Source organism: Mobula birostris, chromosome 5 (assembly GCF_030028105.1).
Source record: "Mobula birostris isolate sMobBir1 chromosome 5, sMobBir1.hap1, whole genome shotgun sequence".
NCBI lineage: Eukaryota > Metazoa > Chordata > Chondrichthyes > Myliobatiformes > Myliobatidae > Mobula > Mobula birostris.
The window spans coordinates 47,522,300-47,545,561 of record NC_092374.1 but is presented as its reverse complement, the minus strand read 5'-3'; the positions used below and the strand labels follow the sequence as shown (position 1 = coordinate 47,545,561).

The 23,262-nt window shown below is 40.0% G+C and overlaps 1 protein-coding gene across 2 annotated transcripts in view; it reads right to left on the bottom strand.

Annotated features, from left to right (window-relative positions):
* Window positions 1–23,262, bottom strand: part of ric1 (RIC1 homolog, RAB6A GEF complex partner 1) — a 152,194-nt gene that overhangs the window by 109,693 nt on the left and 19,239 nt on the right. For both annotated transcript variants that reach the window (XM_072257986.1, XM_072257988.1), the window contains exon 2: window positions 20,899–21,006. In XM_072257986.1, coding sequence (XP_072114087.1) covers window positions 20,899–21,006 — 108 coding nt within the window. The remainder of the gene's footprint in view (window positions 1–20,898; window positions 21,007–23,262) is intronic.

Here is a 23,262-nt window from a genome sequence, read left to right as displayed (position 1 = left end):
AATGTGTGGCTTGAGCAGCAGGTCAGGGGGGACATATTCCTGGGGCAATGAAGCCAGTTCAGGGGGAGGTAGGATGGTCTACACCTGGGCAAGACTGGGGATAAATTTCTTTGGGATATTGTTTGCTATTGTCGGGGAAAGATTGAAACCAATATGGCAGGAGGATGAGAATCCAGGCAGAAAGGTGTAGGAAAGCAATGCACAGACCAAAGCAGGAGTTAGAAAAGAGGGAAGTGAGAATGCAAGACAAGTCAAATGCAAATAACAAAGGTTACCAGATTTTAAAAACACAGTGAGTAAGGGCCTCTACTTAAAGCCTGTAGTACACAAAACGTCAGTGAACTTATGGAACAAATCAGTTTAAAAAAAACATACTATTTAGTGGCCATTACAGAAATAATGCAGGATGCAGATGATTGGGAATTAAATATCATGGCAGAAGGAGAAGATGGCAGTGCGACGCAGCAGGTGCAGCGTCTCTGGTGAAATGATATCGTATTTGTTAAATAGGGGGCCGTGCACAATTCTGATTTGATGGAGACAGACGTGAGAAGCATGCAGGATCATCTGGAGAAACTTCTGAAATGCCCGGTTCGCTGCCGCGGCTACTGTGCAATCAAGAATCTCTGGAGTGTAAGCCCCAAATCCTCAGCTTTGCCTGTTGCTGACAGCCCGGGCTGGGGTCGAAGTGCTCGGCAGAGATGGCGCTCCGTGTCGGAGGGCTGGTCGGAGGCTCAAAGTTTTCGGACAACTCAGAGTCGGACTGTGGTCGGGTGCTTCCAGGATGCTGCATCGGCAAGTTTGCGGCGCTGGAAGCATGGCAGGGAGAGTTTTCTTTCTTCTCCCGTCTGCGTGAGATCATGGGACTTTCGAGAGACTTTGAACTTTTTTTTACTGTGCCCATGGCCTGTTCTTCATCAAGTTATGGTATTGCCTGCACTGTTGTAACTATATGTTATAATTATGTGGTTTTTGTCAGTTTTTCAGTCTTAGTCTGTCTTGTGTTTTTGTGATATTACACTGGAGGAACATTGTATCATTTATTAATGCATGCATTACTAAATGACAATAAAAGAGGACTGCATGTCCTCATAATCTAATATCTAATAGTATTAGGTAATATTGAAAAGTTATTGATGGGAGTGGTCGATAGGCCACCAAATAATTACATTATAATGGCATAGGCATTAAACCAAGAAATAGCTGATCCATGCAAGAACTTGCACATAGATTGGTTAAGGCAGTCTTGAGGACTTCACAGAATGTATCTGTTACAACTTCCTTGAATAGTATATTAGTGAACCTACAAAGGAAAATGCTACTTTAGATCTGGTCCTATGCAATGAGATAGGTAAAATTAACAGACTAGTTAGACATCTTCTTGAAAACGGTAAACACAGTATGAGTGAATGTCTCATACAAATGGATCTAATTAAAGTAAGTGGGTATTATGCCTTTATCAGGGAGACTACAATGGGATGAGGGAGGACCTGGCTAGTATAGACTGGGTACACAGGCTATTTGGTGGGACAACTGAGGCATGGTAGAAGACTTTCAAAGTTTTTTCATGATGCTCATATATTCCAGTTAAAAGCAAGGGCAGTGAGAGTGGTCAGAACCAGCCTTGGACAATCAAATAAATATGAGGGCATTAAACTTAAACTCATGCACACAAAGTCACCAAGTGAGAAACTGGAAGACGGGGAAAACTTAAAAAGCAACAAAGAACCACTTAGCAAGCAACAAGGGAAAAAAGATTATGCAGAAAATAGTTTTCATAAAGCAGAAAAGAGTGGCTGAAGTGAACACAGGTCCTTTGGAAAATGAGAAAGAGGAATTAATAATGAGTGATATGGAAATGCCTCCATCAAAATTTCAAATGACTTCAAGACCTTGTGGATGCGCATGCACCATCGCGAACATATGGACATACTCAAATCAAAGGCTGTGGATGAACCAGGAGATTCATGATCTGCTGAGGGCTAGATCTGTGGCATTCAAGACTAGTGATTTAGAACTATACAATAAGTCCTGGTACAACCTACGGAAAGCTATTTTAGGGGTGACAATACAATTCCGATTGAGGCTCAGGCAGAATCAGATGCACGTCAGCTCTGGCAGGGTTTGCAAGACATTACTTCTGACAAAATAAAACCCAACATTATGATTGGCTGTGATGCTTCACTCTCAGATGAGCTCAGTGCCCTTTATGCTGTTTGTAAGGGAGAATAACTATGCCTGTGTGAATCCCTGCAGCACGCGGTGACCCTATGATCTCTGTCTTGGAGGCTGATGCCAGAACAGGGTGAATCCTTGCAAGGCCCTGATGGTGTACCTGGCAGGTCTCTGACATCCACATGGCAGGAGTGTTCAGCGACATCTTCAATCTCTGCAGTCAGAGGTTCCCAGGTGCTTCAAAAGGGGGACAATCACACTAGTGCCTTGGAACAGCAGGATGAGCTGTCTCAACAACTATCATTTAGTAGCACTCACATCTACTATGATGAAGTGCTTTGAGGTTGGTCATGGTCATTGTACAGGATTGGAAAAAAAACTGCAGAAAGTTGTGCTCTAGCCTCCCCAGCATCTAAGACACATTCAAAAGGTGATGCCTCAAAAAGGCAACTCCTTTTCACCTAGGATATGCCCCTTCTCATTGCTATCATCAGAGGAGGAAGTGCAGAAGCCTGAAGACACACACTCAATGTTTTCAGGAACAGCCTCCTCCCCTCTGCCATCAAATTTCTAAATGGACAATGAACCCATGAATACCTCAGTTTTCCCCCCTTCTTTTAGCACTACTACTTTAATTTATATATGGGTCCTTCACAGTGAAGGACACACATAACATGCCAAAGAGAGATGTTGTGGATTCCATAGGAGGTGAGGACCTCTATACAACCACTGTTATTAAAGAGGCAGTGACGAGTAAACTAGTGGGCCTAAAGGTAAACAAGTCCCCGAATCCAATGGGATGCTTTCAGGATACTGAAAGAAAAGGTGCAAGTTATAGTACTCATGTCTGTGATTGTTTCTGGGCATTTTTCAGCAGACTGGAAAAGAGCAAATATAACAGCATTGTTTTAAAAAAAAAGTGGATTCCAGTTAAATGGGCTTGGTACTCGTGGCAACCATTTATTTGGGACAAGTCTTAAAAAGAACAAAAACTAATTAAGAAAATAGCTGGGATTCCTTAGGTTATTAGGGACAACATGCCACTTAATTAGGACAGGAGACTGTTCTGAACAGTTTCTAACTAGCATAAATTGTGTGCTCGTGTGGCTGTTAGATACTACAAGCCAAGAGTGAACAATTTTTAAATAGTGTCAGTTGCATCAGCTTGTGTTCAAAAAGCAGTGATTTTTGTCATTGATAGTTAGCAAGAAATAAGCAGGAACAATTCAGAATTGTTTTTCTCACTGTTGCTGCCAGAAACGGCCAGGAGTGAAAATGAAAATAATTTCACTACTTCAAATTAGAAACTACGAAGGATTTGAAGGCATCAACAATCATTTTGAATATTACAATGAAGATTTGGAAGATGTGATCATCAAAAGAATTGCATGAAGGTAGTACATTCAGATGTCTGTGCTGATTACAGTCAATCCAAAGAACACAGTGCATACACTGGAACATGGCAGATGAATTCCTCCATCAATAGTACGGTAGTAGTATGGTAGTATTTAATTTGTTCTGTATTTTGTTTAAATTCACTAGTTACTCAGTTAAATGGTAGTTTGTCATTTTGTTTTAATACCATTTTAACTACTTCCATGAAACCCTGGCCAATTGGGCCAGCTTAACTGGGCCAAAATGTACTGGTCCACTGTAGAGGACAAAGGGGGTAACTACAGGCCAGTTAGCTTAAGGTCTGTAATTGAGGAAATGCTTGATGCTATCATTAAAGAAATAATGAGACTTCTGGGTAGAAGTGGTTTAATCAGACAGATACAGTATGGATTCATGAAGAGCAGGTCCTGTTCAACAAACTTAAGAATATTTTTTGAGGATATACGAGACCACAAAACAGAGGAGCAGAACTAGGCCATTCGACAAAAAGAGTCTGCTCTGCCATTCCATCATGGCTAATTTACTATCCCTCTCAACCCTATTCTCCTGCCTTGTCCCTGTAACTTTCAATGCCCTGACTAATTAAGAATCTCTGCTCTCTCTTTAAATATACACAATGACTTGGCCTCCACAGCAAACTGTGGCAATAAATTCCAGAGATTCATCACCCCCTAACTAAATAAACTCTTCATCTCTGAATGGAGGTTCCTGTATTGAGGCTGTGCCCTCTGGTTCTTTGCCCACTATAGGAAACATCCTCTCCACATCCACTCTCTCAGCCTTTCAATACTCTATAGATTTCAATAAGATCTCCCCCACCCTCATTTTTCTCAACTCCAGTGAGAGCAGGCCATCAAATGCTCCTCGTACATTAACACTTTCAATCCCAGAATCGTTCTTGTGAAGTTCCTCTGGACCCTCTCCAACGTTAGCACACTTTTTATATAATGAGACCAAAACTGCTCACAATACCCTGTGCAGTCTTACTAATGCCTTATAAAGCCTCGGCCACATCCATGCTCTCATATTCTAGTCCTCTTGAATTGAATGCCAACATTACATTTGATTTCCTTACCGACTCAACCTGCAAGTTAACCTTTAGGGAATCCTGTACAAGTAATCCCAAGTTCCTTTGTACCTCTGATTTTTAAATTTTCTCCCTGTTTAGAAAATAGTCACTTTCATTTCTTCTACCAAGTGCATGACCATTCCCTTCCTGGCACTGTATTCAATCTGCCATTTCTTTGCCCATTCTCCTAATATGTCCAAGTCCTTCTGCAGACTCCCTCCTTCCTCAAGACTACCTGCCCCTCCACCTATCTTTGTATCCTCTGCAAACCTGGCCACAAAGCCATCAGTTCCATAATCCAAGTCGTTAACATATAATGTGAAAAAAACTGTCACAATACTGACCCCTACAGAACACCATTAGTCACCAACAGCCAACCAGAACCCCCACGCAATCCCCCCACCACTTATTCCCAAACTTTACCACCTGTCAGTCAGCCAATCTTCTATTCATGCTAGTAGAATCTTTCCTGTAATACCTTGGGCTCTCATCTTGTTAAGCAGCCTTATGTGCGGCACCTTGTCAAAGGCCTCCTGAAAATCAAAGTATACAACATCCACTGACTTTCCTCTGTCTATCCAGCCTGTTATTTTGTCAAAGAATTCCAACAGATTTGCCAGGCAACATGCTGACTATGGCCCAATTTATCATGCGTCCCCAAGTACTCCGAAACCCCATCCTTACAAATGAACTCCAATATCTTCCTAATCTCTGAAGGAGACAAATTAGTCTACAATTTCCTTTTTCTGTTTCCCCCCCAGCACCTCCCCATCTTCCTAAAGAGTGGAGTGGCATTAGCAGCGGACCAATTGATTCGAAGGGAGAGAGGGCGCTTTGCATGGGTCGGGGCGAAGAGTTTAAAAAAGGAGTGTTTCACAGGGCTCGGTGCATTAGAATAGTTGGTATGACTGTGAGGTCAGTTTTCTGTTCTAGGTGTCAGATGTGGGATGTGAGAGACTTCCTGCCTCCCTGATGGCCACATCTATGCCAGATGCATCGAGCTGCAGCTCTTTAGGGACCAAGTTAGGGAACTGGAGCTGCAGCTCGATAACCTTCAGCTTGTGAGGGAGAGTGAGGTGGTGATAGACAGGAGCTACAGAAAGATAAGCACTCCGGGACCACAGGAGACAGATAAGTGGGTGACCGTCAGGAGAAGAAAGGGAGAGCGCCAGGGAGTGCAGAGCACCACTGTAGCAGTTCCCTGTCACAATAAGAAATCCATTTTGAGTGGGAGGGCGGGGGAGAGCAACGGTGGCACTGAGTATGGCCCTGTGGCTCAGAAGGGTAGGGAATGGAAGAGAAGGACAGCAGTAATAAGGACTCTATAGTTAGGGGGACAGATAGGCGATTCTGTGGACGTGAAAAAGAAACAAGGATGGTGGGGTTCATGACGTTTCTGAGCGCATCCACAATATCCTGAAATGGGAGGGTGAGCAGCCAGAGGTCGTAGTACATATTGGTACCAATGACATAGGTAGAAAAAAGGTGGAGATCCTGAAAGTAGAATACAGGAAGCTGAGAAGCAGGACTTCAAAGGTAACAATTTCAGGATCGCTGCCTGGGCCAAGTGACAGGGAGTATAGGAATAGAATGTGGTGGAGGATAAATGCGTAGCTGGAGGATTGGAGCAGGGTGCAGGGATTCAGATTTTTGGATCATTGGGACCTCTTCTGCAGCAAGTGTGACCTGTACAAAAAGGACGAATTGCACTTGAATCCAAGGGCAAACAATATCCTGGCAGGGAGGTTTAAACTAGATTTGCAGAGAGTTGGGAACTGAAGTGAAGATGCAGAGGATGGTGAGGTTGAAGCAAAAGTAGTGATAGCTTGTAGGGAGTTTGCGAGGAAGGATAAGCAGATGTTAGAGCAAAGATGCACTTAGCCTGATGGTTTGGGATCTGTCTATTTTAATGCAAGGAGTATCATAAACAAGGCAGATGAACTTACAGCGTGGATCAAAACATGAAAATATGACGTGGTGGCCATTACAGAGACCTGGATGTCTCAGGGGCCGGAATGGCTGCTGTGTACCAGGCTTTAGATCAGGGATGGCCAAACAATGGCACCCCAGTGGTAATAATGAAAAAGTAAGCCTACTCATGCAAAAAGTATTAACCAAAAACCGATTTGTAGAAAAAAAAATCTATAACAGGAATTCAAGTAGCTTAGAGCTAGAAATGGGTTTTACTGAGAATAAATCTAAAACTTAGCAATTATTTTTAGCGATCTTATTATTTCGTGCACATCTTTTGGCGAATGTTATCTTCTTTCACATTAATCTGTTTTCAATTTTAAAAAATGTTCAATGAGTCAAACTAGGAAAGAAGGATTTTTGTTCTGCAGTCGTTCCATAACTGTTAAATACACGTTTGATACCTGTTTGATCCTGAGGCGCTAGGCATCTGCACCAATGATGCGTCGCAGGTTTTTGCCAGTCAGTTTATAATTGACACTCGTGCGCTATGGAGTTGTGCTTTGTTTGTCCTTTGTGAACATTTGCAGTTGTACCTTTTCGAAAATTAACCCTGTCTTTCTTTTCTTTAGCTTTGGACGAATCTGCTGACATATGTGATGTAGCCCAGTTAAGCATTTTTATAAGAGGAATTGATGATAATTTTATCGTCTTTTAAGAACTTATCGGTCTTGAGTCGCTTCATGGAAAAAAACAAGAGGATCAGACATATTTGACAAAGTAAAATCATGCCTAGAAAATCTACAACTAGATTCCAGTAAACTCATCGGGGCTTGTACTGACGGAGCACTGTCAATGATAGGCAAAGCCGCTGGGACTACAACTTTGCTTGAAAACTTTTTAGGTCGTCCACTACTAAAATATCACTGCATTATACACCAAGCGTCACTGTGTAGAAAAACATTAAATTTGCAGCACACATCAAAGTTGCTGGTGAATTGTTACTAGCTGTGAAATGCGTGAATAAAATTACAGCAAGAGGATTAAACAGATGAGAATTCAGAGAATATTGTGAAATGTTGCGATTTGGAATATGGCGATCTCGTCCTTCATTGTGAGGTGTGCTGGCTTTCTAGAAGACAGGTTCCGAGTAGATTTTGGAAACTGAAAAATACTGTTCATAATTTTCTACAAGAGCAAAATGAGCTGCCTGAGGAAAGAGCCCTTTTATGTGATAACAACTGGCTATTTGATTTAGCATTTTTATTTGATGTTACCAGCCATCTCAATGATCTAAATTTAAAACTCCAAGGCAAAAACAAATTGTTTCCTAGCTTAGTAAATGATATCAATGCATTCAAGATGAAGTTAAAACTGTTCACCCCTCAGTTAGAAAATGAGGATTTGAGCTAGTTTCTGCACTTAAAAGAGCAGAGTGAATGCGCTGAATATAATGGCAATTTTACAAAGCATATTGGGAAAAAAAAATCAGGTTATTGCAAGAGTCATTTGAAAGTTGTTTTCGTGATTTTGCTAAAGAAGACGACTGCATACTTGCATTTATAAACCCATTTTCACTTAGTGAACAAAAAAATCATGAAGATGCCTAGTAAGATACAAATGGAACACTGACTTGAAAACAAATTCATTATTGAACATGAAATTTGATGAGCTTCCCTCAGTCTCAAATGCTTCTGACATGATTAATTTCTGGCAGTCATTACCCTGTGAACATCTTCCAGAACTAAGAAAATTTGCCCAGTTATATCTGTCGTTTTGGAATGACGTACAGATGTGAACAAGCATTTTCAGCCATGAAATTGATTAAAAACAAAATGAGGTCGCGACTGACTGATTCAAATTTGAAGAATTCTCTGCTGCTTTCTGTAACTAATTTAACTCCAAACACTAAAAACTCGGCGAAATCAAAACAGACTCAAAAGTCTCATTAAGGTAAGTAATGTTTATCTTGTTTTTATATTAAATCAATATATCATGTAAGAATGCTAAATATGTCTATATTGACATACTTTTACAAGTATGGTGGGTGTATGAAATAAGGAGGAGGAGGAGAAGATCGCGGCGCGATCGCAGCGCGCGTGGCCTCTCTGGTGAATGATATCTGTAATCTGTTAAGTAGGGGACCATGCACAATTCTGACTTGATGGAGATGGATGTGAGAGTACGGAGGAACATCTGGAAAACTGAAATGCCCGCTTCGCTGCCGCTGCTACTGTGTGGTAACCGGAATCTCTGGAGCAGAAGGCCCTGAATCCTCGGCTTTGCTTGTTTCAGCGGCCAGGGCTAGGTTGAAGGCACTCGGGAGACTGTATCGGAGGCTCGAAGTTTTCGGACGGACGGACGCAGTGTCGTCTGTGGTCAGCTGCTTCCAAGGCATCGGCAAGTTGACGGTGTCTAGAGGTTTATGGCAGGGAGTTTCTCCCTTTTGCTGCCTGCTATTGGGGACTCGGGCACTCTGAGGCTTTTTTTTATCGTGCCCATGGTTCGTTCCTCATCAAATTATGGTATTGCTTTGCACTGCTGTAACTATATGTTATAATTATGTGGTTCTGTCAGTGTCAGTCTCTGGTTTGTCCTGTTTTCTGTGATATCACTCTGGAGGAACATTGTATCATTTCTTAATGCATGTATGCATTTCTAAATGACAATAAAGGAGGACTGAGTGTTCTCATAATCTAAAAAAAATACAGGTACACTGCCAGCAGCAGTGGTGGAAGCAGATGCAATAAGGTCTTTTAAGAGCCTCTGAGATAGGTACATAAGAGCTTAGAAAAATAGAGGGATATGCGCTAGGGAAATTCTAAGCAGTCTGAAGAGCAGGTTACATGGTCGGCACAACATTGTGGACTGAAGGGCCTGTAATGTGCTGTAAATTTCCATGTCCTATGTTCACATCTGATGACAGTCAGTGGAGAAGGAAAACACACACGCATGCACGCGCTCAAGACATTTGCAATTTTCCAGTCCTCCAGAAACAAGTGATTCTTGAAAGATCATTACCAATGCCTCCAAAATCTCTTTGCCTATCTCCTTCAGAACCATAGGACGTAGTCCATCTGGTCCTGGTGACTTATCTATTTTCAGACCAGGAGCACTGGACACAGTACATGACAATAGATTCACAGGTGAAGTATCACCTCAACTGGAAGGACGGCTTAGGGCCCTGAATGGTAGTGACGGAGGTGGTGTAGGGGCAGATGTAGCCCTTGTTCCACTTGCAAGGATAAACGCCAGGAGGGAGATCAGTGGGGAGGGACAAATGGACAAGGGAGACGCACAGGGAGTAACATTTGCATAGCAGGGGAATTAAGGGTTGGGGAAAAGGCAGGTAGGAAGCTGAGGCACATCCAGACTAGCCAAGATCTTATTGAATAGTGAAGCAGGCTCAAAGAGCCCGATGGCCTACTCCTGTTCTTATTTCAAAAGCTGCAGTACTCCAAAAATAAGTACCTTTGTCCGAGGAGGATTCAAGGGGTAAGCCAGGCAATTAAAGACCAGCGAGTCTAACGTCAATAATAGGAATATTACAGGAAAAATTCTGTTTGACAAGGTTAATTTATACTTAAAGCTCAGGGATTAAAAGATAAGTGAGCATGACTTTGCTAACAAGGATGCCCCAACAGACCAAGTCATTTTTTAAAAGAGGTATAGCATAATGTGGCTGACGTAGTCCACATGCACATTACGGCCTTCTGTAGCATCACAAAAGAAAGGGGGTGATGTTGGAGGGTTGCTTTTGTAATTAAAAATCCATGACCAGTGTTGCAAGAACAGGATTGTTGCTGGAACTCCTACTGCTCATTATAAAAACTAATGATTTGGATAAGGAAGTAGGAGTTCACAGATGAAACACGTGCATGTTGTTGATGGTAAGTGTACTCCGGCTAAAGGATGATATTAATGGTTTGATATAATGGGCCAGTAAGATAGACCAAGCAACTGCAGATGTAATTTAAACAAGCAGAAGGTGATGCATTCTAGCAGGACAAAGTGCCAGAGCATACACGGTGAATGGCAGTGCCTCGGGAGCATACAGGATCAGAGAAATCCTAGTGTACATGTCCAAGTATCCCCCAATATAGCAACACAGGTAAATAAAATGGGCAGGTATATTTACAGAATACTTGCTTTGAACATTGGAGCACTAAAGTTCTGGTACACTATATTAAAAAGTAATTGTAGTACAGTAAATTGAATAGCTAAGATGGGGTAGATGGAATAAACTTTTCCAAATAGCAGGAATGTCTAAAACCAGAAGGCTTAGGTTTAAGGTAAGGAGTAGGGTGTTGAGGTTTTGAAGATTTTTTTTTTGCCCAGTAGCTGCAAATTAGAAAGCACTGCCCAACGGCAGTGATCAAGCAAAGACTCAACATTTGAGATAATCACACATGTACTTGAATTACTCTGAAAGGGTTTTTGACCTGAAACAATGACCATGTCTCTTCCCAGTGGTGCCATTTGATCTGTTGAGTATTTCCAGTATTTTTGTTGAAGTGCCTTCTTCGATTGTTCTGGGCCAAGTACTGGAAAATGGGTTATGTATTGATTGGTAGCTGATAATTGTACATGGTGGGCCAAAGGGCTAAATTTTGTTCTGTACTACCTATCACCCTAGGAATCAGCTGAGGACCATCATACTGAACAATTGTAATCAACAGATTATAAACACAGGTAAATCAAACACATAAGTTTGTTTGAAATCAGCCAAGGCAGACGAATACAATTGTGGGATGCCCAGGTAGACATTTATTTAGCAAAATGTAAATCAATGTTTGCAGCAATTTAAAACTCCCAATTCCTATTTCATTCAGATTTTTCTAAGCAGCATATCAAATTGCAACTGACTGGAATATATTACTTTCCCATTTGGGTCAACTTACATTTTTTTTCTTTTTCGTACTGAGCAAAAGCAAAGCTAAGTTATTATGTCTTCATCTGAGCTATTCAAACTGAAAGTTCTATAAAATTCTTAGATGGCAAAACAACAAAGATGCAAAATTTCAGTGAAGTCCAAGGGCATTGAAGTCCATGAAAATCAAAGAGTATCAAAACATAGTTTGACACAAAATTAATGGTGCAGAAGAGGAACTCATGTCTCAAATCAAAAATTATTTTGCACCAATGTACTATTAGTACTTGATTTAAAGTTACATTAGTTATACTTAAATTCCTTAAAATACTTGAAGCACTCCAACTAAATGGCACATCAATGTAAAAATAACTGTCTAAAACAGGGTTCAGAAAACACCCAAGTTCAAGTTATGGTTATTGTACTTGCCCTAAAATACCCAAATTGATTTTATAGTGAGCATACAAACAAAATCTAACAAAGGTGACATGTTACTAAACCTTGTTTAATTATGGTCCAAATCTAGGAGGATAGTTTGAAAGCAAACAGAATTCATCCTTAAATGAGTCAAATATTTCCACAATGAGAATTTAGGAAAATGGGAGCCTTGGGAAAAAAGCGTCTATAAAATATTGCTAAAAATATTGGACAGATTGAACTAAAATGACAGCCAGAGGCATAGCTGGCCTCAAGCTTCCATACATAACTAACCCATTCATATTAAATCTAATCATACTGATCTAGAAAGATTATCAAAGGTACCTTACATTTGGCTTTGAAGAAAATCTGCAGGTATAACAGCAAGCTGTCACAGTCTGGCAGGGTATAGTAAGGGTAGTGCACAGGGAAGATTGAAAAGTGAGTTTACAGAATTGTTTATAATGGTATAAGCTTGCTGAAAAGATCAACATTTAATAGCAATCTCTTACTGCCTTGCAAAAGGTGATGAGCCCCGGTTAGTAATACATCGCAGGTTTGAGAGGTGCTATTAGCAGACTTTGTATATTGCAACTAAGAGGAACAAATGAATATTTAGAATGATGGAAGGAGTGCTAATCGAGTAAGCTGCCCATCAAGCTCGATTGACTTTGGGAATTGCACTCTTCAAGGCAGGTGGAAAGTTTTCCAGTGCACTGAACTTGTTTCGTGTAGACAACGGAAGCCCACGGGTGTTATGAAAAAAGTCATGTAATGCAAAATAACCCTCCGAACTACTCCAATAGCCACAGTTTTTGAGTTGCTGGTAAACCATGACTAACTTTTTGTTTAGGCTGATGACAATGCCATTACATGCCACGAATTGGTGGCTTAATTTTTTTGTTAGAGATTGCAAAATGTGAAATTGATGACTGGACAATCGTTATTTAATAATCTCTTTCTAACCATATGGAAAGATCTGCACTGACGAAACAGTGGATGTTGGAGTCAAGGAAACTATGTGAAGAAGTCTTGCAGAGCTGTCATTGGACTGAACAGCTTCCAACAACCATAACATCTTCCTTTTTGTACAAACAGCAACAACTATGTGTAATCTCCCTGGTGTCCACTAACTTTAATTTTCCCTGCAGCTCAGTTGCACACACTATCAAATATTGCTTTTGAAGCGTTCCATGGTATAACCATTACCTAGATATAGAATGTTCTTCAAAAATTCTTACTGGATTTACTAACATCTGAAGTTCAAAACTACAGCTTAAAATTTACAGCTTTACACTATTTATATTTAAATCTCCCAATTAATGGAATTTATTTTTGCTCTATCTACATTAACAAATACTTCCAGAATAATAATGTCTCAGATGGTTTCTGAATTTAAAAAAAAAAATAATTTTACCTAGTGTTTTCTACAGAGGATCTACCAAGGACTACTAAATAGCCATTGAAGTGAAGGTGCTTATATCACTGAGAAAATATATTATTCTGACAGAAAACACTCAAATATCTGTAAAGTTTTAAATATTGACGAAATAAAACAGGCACTAAGTGCCTGCTGAAATCTTACTCAATCGTTGCACATGTCAATTAACTTCAGCATCTGTTGATGGTGGAAGGCAAGTTATGATTTTTATTATACAGTAGTTTGGTTTTGATCAGCTAACAAAGAGACGTCTGGGACTGTCATTTGTATAGTTTAATTTTATATATTATATATATATAGCTGTTATCTGATAAAATGGCCTTTATAGTGAGAGTTCAAACCATTACAATATTTAAACAGATAGGATCTTTGCACTACCAGTATTCCTATAATCTCCTTCACCTCATCTCTTTCTACCCGCTCCCACTTGCAATCACTGATGTGGTGCTTTACTTTATACTTTATTGTCGCCAAACAATTGGTACTAGAACGTACAATCATCACAGTGATATTTGATTCTGTGCTTCCCACTCCCTGGATTACAAATATTAAATATTAAAAATAGTAAAAATTAGTAAATATTAAAAATTTAAATTATAAATCATAAATAGAAAATAGAATACTGGAAAGTAAGGTAGTGCAAAAAAACCGAGAAGCAGGTCTGGATATTTGGAGGGTACGGCCCAGATCCGGGTCAGAATCCGTTCAGCAGTCTTATCACAGTTGGAAAGAAGCTGTTCCCAAATCTGGCTGTACGAGTCTTCAGGCTCCTGAGCCTTTTCCGGGAGGGAAGAGGGACGAAAAGTGTGTTGGCTGGGTGAGTCGTGTCCTTGATTATCCTGGCAGCACTGCTCCGACAGCGCGCGGTGTAAAGTGAATCCACGGACGGAAGATTAGTTTGTGTGATGTTGCTGTGCCGTGTTCACGATCTTCTGCAGCTTCTTTCGGTCTTGGACAAGACAACTTCCATACCAGGTTGTGATGCATCCTAGAAGAATGCTTTCTATGGTGCATCTATAAAAATTAGTGAGGGTTTTAGGGCACAGGCCAAATTTCTTTAGAAATTTATTTGGTATAGATATCTAATTTTATCTCTTTTGTGGTGCCAGTAAAAGGTCCAAATCACAATGGCTCACGTTTACAAACCTTCGTTTAATTTTTGCTAACTATATTTGTACAAAAAATGTTTGATAGAGCAAATAGCTGGAAGAATACAAGGGAGGCAATGCATGACATGGAAAATACTGTGAAACACTAACCCTTCAATAGTGTAAATATTTTAACACCCAACTAATCTTAATATTTAATACAATAGTGTCCCTTACAGGCACTAAAAACTATAAAGTGATCTAGCAATGTGGCTAAATAGTTCACCAAGGAACATACTTTGCTCCTAATTGTGAACTTTGATAGAGATGCATGGAAATGGCTAAGGTTATTGAATTTACTGAACCATCAACCAGGCATACCTTTAAATGATTGCTCCCACAGGGCCCAAATTAGTATGTGAACTTGGAAGTTGAGATTACTCACTATGTTAAGATGGCATAAAGTGGCTGTAACAGAATACTTTCTTCTAATACATAAACAATAGCATTAAGGAAAATACTGAATTCTGCTACCACCCACACTGAAAGAAATCTACAACTTCAGGAGATGGGAATGAACGTTAGAAATTGTTATCCTTCAGAAATTATGTAGGTAAAAGGCATTAATGCAATGAGCAGTCTTTTATATTAAAACTATTAAAATTCAAATGTAAACTACAAAGTGTTATCAGTTTGGAAATTACTGGACAAATTTATAAATAAAGAATTATGTACAGAATGCACAGCAGGCTAGTTCTCTGCAGATCCTTGGCATCATATCAGGGGATCTGTCCTGGGGTCACCAAGTAAACGTTATTTCAAAGTAGGCATGGGAGTGCCTTTATTTTCTTAGCAGTTTAAGCAGATTCAGCATGTCATGTAAAATGTTTGAGAAGTTTTATCAATGCACAGTAGACAGTATCTTGACAGATTGCATTATAGCCTGGTATGGAAACACTAATGCCTAAAAACATTAAAGCCTGGAAGTGGTTGATACAGCCCAGTCCATCACAGGAAAAGCCCTCCACACAATTGAGCACATCTGCAAGGAGTGTTGCCACAAGAAAGCAGCATCCATCAAGGACTCTCACCATTCAGTTCATACTCTCTTGTCGCTGCTCCATAAGAAAGGAGGCATAGGAACTGTAGGTCCCACACCCCCAGGTTCAGGAACAGTTATTACTATTCAATCAGGTTCCTGAACCAGTGTCGATAACTTCACTTACCTCAATGCTGAATTGACACAACCTATAGCAGGGGTCCCCAACCCTTTTGCACCGCAGACTGGTTTTAATATTGACAATATTCTTGCTGACCGGCCGACGTGGGGGTGGGGTGGGGTGTTCAAGTCGGGTTGCCAACTTTCTCACTCCCAAATAAGGGACAAAAGTAGCAGTCAAATACAGGACACTCGTGTTTACCCCAAGAAAGATTACCATGACTATGAAGCCTTGTGTGGGCACCTGTGTGCGCATGCGTGTACGTGCCGATTTTTTTTTCCTACATATCGTTTTGACTTAATCTTCCCGATTCTAAGTGAAACTACACTGTACATACATTATTTCTGCTTTATATAGGCTGTGTATTTATCATATCATTCCTGCTTTTACTATATATTAGTGTTATTTTAGGTTTTGTGTGTTATTTGGTATGATTTGGTAGGTTATTTTTTGGGTCTGGGAACGCTCAAAAATTTTCCCCATATAAATTAATGGTAATTGCTTCTTTGCTTTACGCCATTTCGGCACAAAATGTTTCATGGGAACGTTCTACCTTAGCGGGGGAAATACGGGACAAGGGTGGTCCCATATGGGACAAACCAATTTAGCCCAATATACCGGATGTCCCGGCTAATACTGGACAGTTGGCAACCCTTTGTTCAATTTTAACAGAGCGTGACAGGGAAGAGGAAAGGTGCAGCTGACTCATATCATTTCATATCGCCAAATCATATTGTTTCCTCACGGCACAGTAGCACATGCTTTGCAGCACGGTGGTTGGGGACCACTGACCTATAGACTCATTTTCAAGGACTCTACAACTCTCGTTCTTAGTATTATTTATTTACTTATGTTTTATTATTGTTTTTCTTTGTATTTGTAGTTTGTCTTCTTTTGCACATTAGTTGTTTGTCAGTCTTTGTGGTTTTTCATTGATTCTATTGTATTTCTATGTTCTAGTGTGAATGCCTGCAAGAAAATGAATCTCAGGGTAGCATATGGTGATAAATATGTACATTGATAATAAGTTTACTTTGAACTCGAGATATGGTTTGCCAATGGTCTGACCCTGACATATTCTCTTATGTATCAGCCAAATGTAGAACAATGGAATAATATTAATTGGCCTACAACTAACCAAGCATCAAACACCTTGTTCCAAGTTATGTTGCATCATTGTGATTAAGATCAAGGAAGGTTTCAGACAGATAAATTTTGCCACTTAGCAAATCAAACATGGTCATATGCATATTTGCTCTACCATTAATTGGGATACTTGTGTACCTAGAGTCAGACTTCAACACTAAATTTGGCCATCTGTGTTTTCTATCCTCAGCGTTAGACAATCCATCTGAATTTCCTTGTCCAAAGATATTGGAATATTCAGTTATCTTGTCAGTCACAGAGCTCTCCCATTGTAAATGTAATTCAATTGAACCATTTGTTGGAATTATTGAAGCAGCTATTGAAATTGTATTGAATTACCCATTGTAAACTTTGTCCTTGAGAATATAAAAAACTTGATATACTTTTGATTTTGAAGCGATTCCTTCAAACTTGTCATGAAGAGTAAAGACTTTACATCTACTGGCCTCAGTGTGGCTTAGTCACTGTAAAATAACTTTTTGGACTGAAAATGGAATTGCATTGACGCAATATTAAAAGCAAGTATTGTAACCGACTTGTAATCACCATGTAAATCTACATTCATAGTTCTTCATGTCTACATTATTGAAAATACCTGAAATGAAAACAATAAAAATACATTACTCTGGTTAAAACCACTGAATAATGGCTTAGCTACAAGAACATTTTGGAACAATTCTGAGGACTACTGTTATCTTAAAACTGAGGATGTGCAACTTGATTAAAGTGCAGAATGTTCCAGTTAACTGAAACATGTTTATTTTAGTGTTCCATTTATAACTCTCAAAACCAAAAGTTTTAAGTTTTACTTCAAATAAAACAAAACCATTAAATATTGCATTCATTGCCTTTCGTGGGATAACTAATAAACTATAAACTTCTGTTTCATACTGTAGAGACAATGGAGGCAGATGAAGTCATTAAAATATTCAACTGTGTTTAAAGTTCAGGTAGTATGTTTAGGGGAATATTTGACAGTAAACAGCATCAAAAAGACAATTCTTGAAAGGAAATGCAACCAATACTCTTAACAGAATGTTGGCCACTTCATGAACACAAACTGATCCTTGTGTACAGAACCTGCTTAAAATGGCAGGGCATAAAATTCCCTTAGACAAACTTAAAATTTTGAGTAGAGGACACAAAATAGGGACAAATAATCTTGTGATCATGCTGCTCAGGAGGCAAATTAACACTTTTGAACTCTGTTTACAAAATGGCAAGCTTCCAATTTTAGTTAAGCCACAACAAGCAAATGGAAGACTAAAGTTTTCCTCAAGGAAAAAAAGCTATCATAAATTGCTAGCAACATTATCCAGACTAGTGATCAGCTCTGGTCCCATCTCATTTAATCTTTTATTTTGAAGGAAATCTTTTAAAACTTAATTGTAAAGAAATAGAAAACCACACGATTTGGCATTGCCAGGTAAAACTGAGGTTTTCTGTCCAGTTTTATAGCTACTTACAGTACCTTGTAAAAGTATTCAGCCTGAACCCTTTTGTTCAGGCATGTTACAACCAGGGATTTTGATAAATTTAACTGAATTTTTATTTGTGAATCACATGCTCCATTTCCCCCCCATAGTAGAGCCCAAAAAACAAGTATCAACTAATAATTAAAAACTGAAATGTCAGCAATTCAGAAATATTCATCCCCATTTGCTCAGTACTTAGTTGAACCACCTCCTGCAGCTGTTACAGACAATAGTATTTTTGGATAAATCTCTGCTTAGTGGTGCTAGGACGTTTATGAACCTTGTAGAATTTTCTCTATTTCTGCATAAATATGACCTCAAATGTGATCAGATCTTCATAAAAGACCTAAAACTAGATCTAGATCCCAATTAAATAAATAACACAAAAACATTACACTTGTCCATTTATTTATTGAGAGAAATGATCCAATATTACATGTACTTGTTGGGGAAAGTATGCAAATCTTGGAGTAATGCCTCCTACAAAAGCTAATCAGAGTCAGGTGTCAGATGAGATTGGAGGTATGGTTTGTAAAAGTGCCCAGCCATATAAAAAATTCACACTGTCAGGTTACTGACAGAGCCTGCTCCTCTCAAGCAAGATCTCTATGCGCACCATGCCTCGATCAAAATAACTTTTAGAGGACCTTGAAGCAACACACATCAAAGTTGCTGGTGAACACAGCAGGCCAAGCAGCATCTGTAGGAAGAGGTGCAGTCGACGTTTCAGGCAGAGACCCTTCGTCAGGCTTAACTGAAGGAAGAGTGAGTCAGGGATTTGAAAGTTGGAGGAGGAGGGGGAGATCAAAAATGATAGGAGAAGACAGGAGGGGGAGGGATAGAGCCAAGAGCTGGACAGGAGATAGGCAAAAGGGGATATGAGAGGATCATGGGACAGGGGGTCTGGGAAGAAAGACAAGGGGGGAGGGGAACCCAGAGGATGGGCAAGAGGTATATTCAGAGGGACAGAGGGAGAAAAAGGAGAGTGAGAGAAAGGTTGTGTGCATAAAAATGAGTAACAGATGGGGTACGAGTGGGAGGTGGGGCCTTAGCGGAAGTTAGAGAAGTCGATGTTCATGCCATCAGGTTGGAGGCTACCCAGACGGAATATAAGGTGTTGTTCCTCCAACCTGAGTGTGGCTTCATCTTTACAGTAGAGGAGGCCGTGGATAGACGACCTTACAAGAATTGAGGAGATGAAGCTGGAAAAAGCTACAAAAGCATTTTATGGACCTGAGTGTTCATCAATCCACAGTAAGAGAAATTGTCTAAAAATGGAGGAAACTCAGTACTATTGCTACTCTCCCTAAGAATGGGCTTCCTGCCAAGATCACATCAAGAACACTGTGTAATGCTGAAGGAGGTGAAAAAGAACCCAAGGGTAACAGCAAAAGACCGGCAGAAATGTCTAGAACTTGCTAAAGTCTATGTTTATGTGTCCACTATCATAAAAATACTGAGCAAGAATGGTGTTCATGGAAGGACACCACAGAGGAAACCACTGTTCTGCAAAAAAAACATTGCTGCATGCCTCAAGTTTGCAAAAGACCACCAGGATGTTCTACACCTCTTCTGAGACAATGGTCTGTGGACAGATGAGACAGAAAGCGAATTTTCTGGTAGAAATGCACATTGCTACGTGTGGACATAAAAGGGCACTGTACAGTAACACCAAAACCTCATTCCAACTGTGAAGCATGATGGAAGGAGCATCATGTTTTAGGGTTGCTTTGCTGCCTCAGGACTTTGAGAGCTTGCAATCGTTGAGGGAACAATGAATTCAAAATTGTATCACAACGTTTTACAGGAGAATGTCAGGATAGCAGTCCGTCACCTGAAGCTTAATAGAAGTTTATCAATGCAACAACACAATGATCCAAAAGACAACAGTAAATCAACAACAGAATGGTTAAAAAGAGAAAAATGTGTATTTTGGAATGGCCAAGTCAAAGACTTGACCTTAATCCTGTAGAAATGTTGTGGAAGGACCTGAAGCAAGTATTTCATGCAAAGAAGCCCACCAACATCCCAGAGTTGAAACAGTTTTGTAAGGCGAAATGGCCTAAAATTCCTCCAAGCCGATGTGCAGGACTGATCTACAGTTACCGCAAACGTTTGGTTGAAGTTATTGTTGCACAAGGGAGATGCACCAGTTACTGAAAACAAAGGCTCTGATACTTTTTCCAACAAACATGTAATATTCAATCATTTTTCTCCATAAATGAACAAGTATAATGCTTTTTGTGTTATTTATTTACTTGGGCTCTCTATTTAGATTTAGGACTTGCGTGATCAAATTTTAGGTCATACTTCTTATAAAAAGAGAAAATTCTACAGGGTTCACAAACTTTCTAGCACCGCTGTAGCTTTGCACAAACTGATGGAGAAAGACGACAATTCAGGTTTATGGTTTTCTCTAACTTTTTGCTTTGAAGGTGGGCCATATTGCAAATTCCTGTTGTTTTATTTCATTCATCATAGAAATCTGATAAAAAAAAATTGTATTTCTACTTCAAAAGGTTGCAGCCATGGAAAAAAAAAATCAAAATATTTGTAATTGCTAAAACAGTTAAAACACCAACACTATGATCATACGAGTAGCACAAATGGTAGAACTTTTAACAGCTCTTAACTAAGATTCAATGCACAATGAATAACACTGAAAACAACAGTATGAATCTTGTATCTTACCGCAACAGCAATCATGCTGCTATCGGACTTCCATTCTGTCTTTTCATATGATCCAAACTGTGAAGCTGCTTTTGCAGATTCCTTGTAGCTTACAATTAAAACACTGGGCTGGAAGAGAAAAGTTTGTGTTATTAATTATAGTGCCTATTGCAATAAACCCTGATACCTTAAGCATGCTGATTCAAGATTCCAACTGATAATCTCCTCCACCCCCACTTGTCCTCAGAGACTGAGGGAAATCTTTCAAGCGAGTGAACCCTTGCAAGATATCAGGCCCCAACTGTGTACCTGGATGGTCATGGAAAACCTGCCCCAACCGTCTGGAGTATTCAAGGACATCTCAACCTCTCACCTGCTTGAAGGGCATCAATCATACCCACAGAGTGAGCTGGCTCAACAACTATCGCTGAGTAGCACTCACATCAGCTGTGATGAAATGCTTGAGAGGTTGGTCAGTCTAAAATTAACTACTGGCTACTAAGCAAGGACCTGGACCTAGTGCAATAAATTTACTAACACAACAGGTCTATAGTGGATGTCATCTCACTCAGCGTTGGACCACCTGGACAACAGCAATACCTACATTAGGCTGTTGTTTATTGATTACTGCTCAGTGTTCAATATTAATCAACAAGCTTCAAGATCTGGGTCTCCCTACCTCTCTCTAAAACTGGATCCTCGACCTACTCATCAGGAAACCAGTCAGTGTGGATCGGAAATAACATCTCCTTGCTGACAATCAACACAGACGTACTTCAAGGATGTAGGCTTAGCTCATTACCCCACTCTCTAAATTCTTGACTATGCCGTTATTGAATGGCTCCGTCTGTCAAGTAGACAATGGATGTGCCCGACCTCTCCGGGGCGCATACCTGGGCAATGAATATGGAGATCCTAGGCTGTCCAGATATCAAGATCCTCCCTCCAGCCTCGCGGATGTGGTCCAAAGGAATGCGAAGGTGACGGAAGGTGACGTGATACGTCATCCAACTGCCTTAGGGGCTCCACTCCGGATTTGTGTAGGGTTTATTCCTTAGCCTTCTCCCAAAGATACCCACAAGGCAGTGGGGTCCATAACCCTGGACAGGGGCCCATACCGGATACTGTCAGCCACAGCCAGCTGAGCCCAGGACCCGTGGCTCCATATGTCACTCCATAGTGACATATGGAGCCACTACCCACTATGCGGTTATACACAGATAAAAAACACCATCCATAAATTTGCCAATGACACAATTGTTGTTGATAGAATCTCAGCTAGTGACGAGGAGGCATACAGGTTGAGTAGTGTCACAACATCCTTGCACTCAGTATCATTAAGATGAAAGAATGATTGTGAACTCCAGGAAGGGGAAAATTGGTAGAACACAGCAGTTCTCACCAAGTGGTCAGCAGTGGAAAGGGTGAACTACTTAAACCTCTTCGGCGTCAAGATCTCTGAAAATCCAAATTGGGCCCAACATATTAATGTAATTACAAAGAAGCCACACCAGTGGCTATACTTCATTAGGAGCTTGAGAAGAATTGGTATATAACCAAACACGCCTACAAATTTCTACAGATGCACCATGGAGAGCATTCTGATTGGTTGCATCACCATTTGGTGTGGAGGTGCCAAGGCACAGAATCAGAAAAGGCTGCAGAGGTTTATAAACTCAGCCAGCTCCTCGATGTGCACTAGCCACCCCACCTTCAAGGACATCGTCAAAAGGTGATGCCTCAAGACAACTACATCCATAATTACAGACCCACACCATCTTGGACATGCCGTCTTCTCATTACCATCAGGGATGAGGTACAGGAAACAGAACCACTCTACATTTTGAAAACAGTTTCTTCCCCTCCACCAGATTTCTGAATGGTCTATGAAACCATGAATACTACCTCTCTTTTTTGCTCTTTTTGAACTATTTTAAAATATATTTTTCTTATTGTAATTTTTAGAAATTATGTTTGTCCATGATGCTACTGTCACCACTGTTGCCATGATATAATCTGATCAATTTTGAATCTTCTTGCAACCATATCCTAGATTTTATAACAATACAAATTCAGGACACACTGTGGCTCAAGATCCAGCTTATCTGAAATAGTTTGCAACATGCTAAAGTAGTACCTTCCTTAAAGGAAAAATGATCTACAGTGCACTATTTTGAATATGAAACTAAACATGGTATTGCAGATTCTTTACCTTCTCATTGACCACGATTTTAGCTATCATGAAAGAAGTTACAATCCTTTCCCGACAAGTATCTAATTTTATACATAGTTGATAAGTTACATTTCTTTACTGCAGAAAACAGGAAAGAAAGATCAGAACTTTGTCATTCTCTGAAGAGTTGAAGTTGAAATAAGTCATGTCAC